We start from the raw sequence: 5232 nt of genomic DNA, 5'->3' as shown, positions 1-5232 counted from the left end.
GGACTTTAAAAGCTACATGGACCCAAATGGCAATATATGCTTTCTGTTATAAAATGGGCCTGAGCTCTGTACCTTTCAGAAATCAAACCAAAAAAAAAAGGAGGAGAAGAAAATGGAAAGGGAGGGCGAAAGGATTGAGACTGAAAGAACATAGAAGGAAGAGTGTGGAATCTTTGATCGTCGGTGTTGAGCTACTCTTGTCTTGTGGTGTGTTCTCTTGTCCCCTCCTGCAATTAACCAAGCGATCCCTTTTCCTCTTTTTCTGTTACTTCATAGGAGCACAGCCAACTGCTATGAAACCCTCAATCGATGACGTCAACTTACCCCCCGCCGCCGCCACCAACTCCACCGCACCATCCAAGCCTGTCTTCCTTACCAAAGCCCAGCGCGAGCAATTGGCACTCCAGCGCCGTCAGGAGGAAATCGCCAACCAGAAGCGCCGCCAAGAGCAGCTCCTTTCTCGTAATCGACCTTCCTCCGATTCCGCGGCCGATTCCAAACCCTCCGCTGACTCCGACCGGCGTGACCGCGACCGTGACAGGGACAGGGATAGGGATAGGGACAGGGACAGAGACCGCGAACGAGAACGAGAACGGGAACGGGAACGGGAGCGCGATAGGGCACGCGATCGGGACCGCGAGGCGGAGCGACGGAACCGAGAGAGGGAGCGCGAAGAGGAAAGTAGGGCTCGGGAACGAGCACGGTTGGAGAAATTGGCGGAGCGGGAGCGCGAGAAGGAGCTCGAATCCATCAAAGAACAGTACCTTGGTTCGAAGAAGCCGAAGAAGCGCGTGATCAAGCCCAGCGAGAAGTTCCGTTTCTCCTTCGACTGGGAGAACACCGAGGACACATCTCGCGACATGAACTCCCTCTATCAGAACCCTCACGAGGCTCAGCTCCTCTTCGGCCGCGGCTTCCGCGCCGGCATGGACCGCCGCGAGCAGAAGAAGCTCGCCGCCAAGAACGAGAAGGAGATGCGCGAGCAGATCCGTCGCAAGGACGGCGTCGAGGAGAAGCCCGAGGAGGCCGATGCCCAGCGCCGCAAGGAGGCTGCTGCCGACCTCTACGACACCTTCGACATGAGGGTTGACCGCCATTGGAGCGAGAAAAAGCTTGAGGAAATGACGGAGAGGGATTGGCGTATCTTCAGGGAGGACTACAACATCTCCTACAAGGGTTCCAAGATACCTCGCCCCATGCGGAGCTGGGTAGAGAGCAAGCTCAGCAATGAGCTTCTGAAGGCGGTGGAGAAGGCTGGGTACAAGACCCCTTCCCCCATTCAGATGGCTGCAATTCCCCTTGGCTTGCAGCAGCGTGATGTCATTGGCATTGCCGAGACCGGTTCCGGTAAGACTGCTGCTTTTGTTCTTCCCATGTTGAGTTACATTACTAGGCTTCCCCCCATGAGTGAGGAGAATGAGGCTGAGGGTCCCTATGCTGTTGTTATGGCTCCGACTCGCGAGCTTGCCCAGCAGATTGAGGATGAGACTGTTAAGTTTGCTCAATATCTGGGTATTAAGGTTGTCTCCATTGTTGGTGGTCAGTCCATTGAGGAACAAGGGTTTAAGATTAGGCAAGGCTGTGAGATTGTCATTGCTACTCCAGGTCGTTTGATAGATTGTTTAGAGCGGCGATATGCTGTGCTGAACCAATGCAATTATGTTGTTCTTGATGAGGCGGATCGCATGATTGATATGGGTTTTGAGCCACAGGTGATGGGTGTCTTGGATGCCATGCCTTCCAGCAACTTGAAACCTGAGAATGAAGATGAGGAGCTTGATGAGAAGAAGATTTATAGGACCACTTATATGTTCAGTGCCACCATGCCTCCGGCAGTGGAGAGGCTTGCTAGGAAGTATCTGAGGAATCCTGTTGTGGTGACCATTGGCACTGCCGGAAAGGCAACTGACTTGATCAGCCAACATGTGATAATGATGAAGGAATCTGAGAAATTCCATAAGCTTCAAAGGTTGCTTGATGAGCTTAATGACAAGACGGCAATTGTGTTTGTTAACACCAAGAAGAATGCGGATATGGTTGCCAAGAATTTGGACAAGGAAGGGTATCGTGTGACTACATTGCATGGAGGGAAGTCGCAGGAGCAGAGAGAGATTAGTCTAGAAGGGTTTAGGACCAAGAGATACAATGTTCTTGTTGCCACAGATGTTGCTGGACGTGGTATTGACATACCCGATGTGGCTCATGTGATAAACTATGATATGCCTGGGAACATTGAAATGTACACGCACCGCATTGGGCGTACTGGTCGTGCAGGAAAGACTGGTGTGGCAACAACATTCCTCACTCTTCAGGACACTGATGTCTTCTATGACCTCAAACAGATGCTTATTCAAAGCAACAGCCCTGTTCCACCTGAATTGGCAAGGCACGAAGCCTCCAAGTTCAAGCCAGGGACTATTCCCGACAGACCACCTAGACGAAATGACACTGTGTTTGCACATTAGACAACTTTTTTGGCTTCATGGGAATCCGCTTTGCAGGTCATACGAGGTTTTGTTCAGCAATGAGCATGAGCATGAGCATGAGCATTTTGCGGGTCTTGTATAAAATTTAGGTACAACAGACTTTTTATTCTGTTATTGTTGTTATTATTGTATCTGTATTCAACTTAGCAAGAGCTCAGAGTTATTATCCTGCTTATTATTTCTAACAGGAATGGGTAATTTTAGATGAGGACCACAACTTATTTTTGCTCCTTGGTTTTAATTTTTGTCATCAGATTCTTGTGCTACAAACGTTGCTGTCTTATTTTTAATATCTGTTACCACTTGTTATATATGTTTTGGTTCTGGACTTCTGGTCAAGACTTAAAACCAGCATCTGAAAATATGATTATGTCAAAGTATGAACGGGCTATAGTTGTGTGCGCCTAAAATACTAACCATTTTGTGTTGCGCGTGGTTCAGTTTTGGTTAATTTCACTTTTTTTTCCCCTCGGCTATTAACCCATTACGTGTTACTCCATTGCCCCAGTTTTATTTTTTGGTGCGTGTTAATTTGCCGTGAAACTGCAAGCCAACTTTCTGATTTCGTTACTACTGTCTTCTTTGTGAAGTTTCAGAGGTTAGAGTAACACAATTCACCCCTTAGGAAGCGTTCACTTCAGCATGTACAAGTTATACACACTGGGAAATAATATTCGCGAAACGTTTGATGAATTGCATGTATGTGAGCCCTTGACCCTGTTAGGGAAGCATGAAAACTTACTATTTACTATAATGCCATGGATCCACAAGGAACGGCGAATGAGAAAATAACCAGAGTTTCCATCATTTGCACTAAAGAGATCATCAATCTGTCACAATACTAATTATGCAAAAGTCCTCAAAATAAACATATTTGCAAGCAACGGCCACCGGCAAATGATGTTGATGCAGAACATGTCTCAACTCTCAAGTACAGCACAGTCCACTTATAAGCTACTGTTTCTGTGACATCCATTGAGGCTCATCCTAGTAAATTAGTTCAACCAGTGGAACAAATAACTTCACTGCATTTCAAAGATGCATCCAATATTTTTGTTGTAGAGTAATGATTTCTAGCCTGAATTGTTTCTAAAAGAAATAAACAAATAAAGTTTCCGTTCAAGATTGTGTTTTTCTTGTTCTAAAATCTAAACTGATGTTGACTGTTATGATAATGATGTGGAGACTGGTGGGTTTACATCACAATATTCAGTAGAGTACACAAGTACTGCTGCTACTATGTTAGATGAATACTAAGGCATCGCAAGAAATGCATCCCTTCCCTCGTTTGACTCAGTAACAAGATAACAGAAGAGCATAAGAAGCCACTGCGGCGCTGCCAAGCCAATGAGAGAATCTCATGCCATACATATATTTAAGACAAACTTGTCATCTACTCCGACAAGAAAGCCCATTGTTGTTTCAGGACATTCCGTACGTACACTTCTGTGTTTCTTTGTATCATCATAATTATTTGATTCAACTACATCGAACATATTACATATGATGTACTTGGGTATGCATAAAACTCTTTATATTAAATACTACTAAGTACTAACATATAATATAGGAAGCTTCTCTTTGGAACACTTGAAAATTTTCGTTTTCTAGAATGTTAATGTGCCAATAATTTTAACTATTGATCTCTATTATATATATATATATACCACTCGTAAAGGTTGAGCTGGTACTTGTAAAGGTTGAGGATCACCTTGCATCATTTGGACGTTTACTAGTATTTGGGATTGTATCTCTTGTAAAGCAATCATACTTTGTCTATGAAGATAATGTATTCTTCTAACACGTTGAATACGCTTATTCCTATAACTTTCTCTAACATTTTTTATTGATTTTGTAGTTTTAGTATGTTGTAACAACTTTTTGGTTCTGATTATTTTTTTGTTTATCTTTTTTATTTCTACTTTTAGTTCTGAACAATTATTAATCTTCTTATTTTCATTTTTCTTCTAACAAGCTTCAAAGAAGTAAGTCTTTTTTAAAACTCTTTCATGTTATAAGAATAGAAATAATAATTAAGAAATTATAAAAAAAGAAAGCATAAGATAGTAAGCTTACAGAGATGAACTTGTACTATTATTGCTTGCAAAGTTGATACAAATTTGAAGATGATTACAAATATTTGGAGAAGTTTATGAAGTAAGAAGATATAGAAGTAGAGAGAGTTCTTGAGCTTTCAAGTTTTTTATTGATTGGGAATGAACGAGGCCTTTGGTATTTATAGACCCCAAATGATTACTATTTGACTACTATTTTTCGACAGTACTATTTGCTTTTACTGTTTGCCGACATTTATTGTTTTGCCGACATTTACTGTTTGCTTCTTTTTTTTTTTTACTGAGATCATTTTCTTTATGATTGGATTTTTTTCATTGATTTCATATACAGTTTTTACTACATTTCAAATGGGTCTTCGGAGTCTTGATAGTAATGAGGCGGGCTGGACTGGACCTCTTTGTCTTCTCCAAGAGGTACGGCTTGTATTGCTGGTAGAGAGCTTTGGATATCTTCCTCTGAGGTTGCTGCTGCTAGGGCTGCCATAATTTGTCGCTTCTGCACTAAGAATTAGGTCTCTTTTTATAAGCTATTTGCTCATTGGTGGTGCTTGAAGCTGTTATTGCTGGACGCTTTTGTGATGTTGTTAACCATTGATCAATAGCTGCTTTTCTTAGCAAATTTATATCATATTTGTTCCACCACTTTATTTTTATTGTTCTTACCAAATATT

At 42.5% G+C, this 5232-nt stretch overlaps 1 protein-coding gene across 1 annotated transcript; it reads left to right on the top strand.

The window, feature by feature from the left end:
• On the top strand, positions 585–2802 carry LOC107637019 (DEAD-box ATP-dependent RNA helicase 21; the record flags this gene model as incomplete). The annotated part of the gene is given in 1 exon segment (XM_016340478.2): positions 585–2802. A coding segment is annotated over 1 exon segment (1881 nt), but the record flags the coding sequence as incomplete, so codon positions are not given.

This window comes from Arachis ipaensis, chromosome B01 (assembly GCF_000816755.2).
Source record: "Arachis ipaensis cultivar K30076 chromosome B01, Araip1.1, whole genome shotgun sequence".
Taxonomy (NCBI): Eukaryota; Viridiplantae; Streptophyta; class Magnoliopsida; order Fabales; family Fabaceae; genus Arachis; species Arachis ipaensis.
Note: the sequence above shows the minus strand (reverse complement) of the source record. Positions and strands in the feature narration are given on the sequence as shown.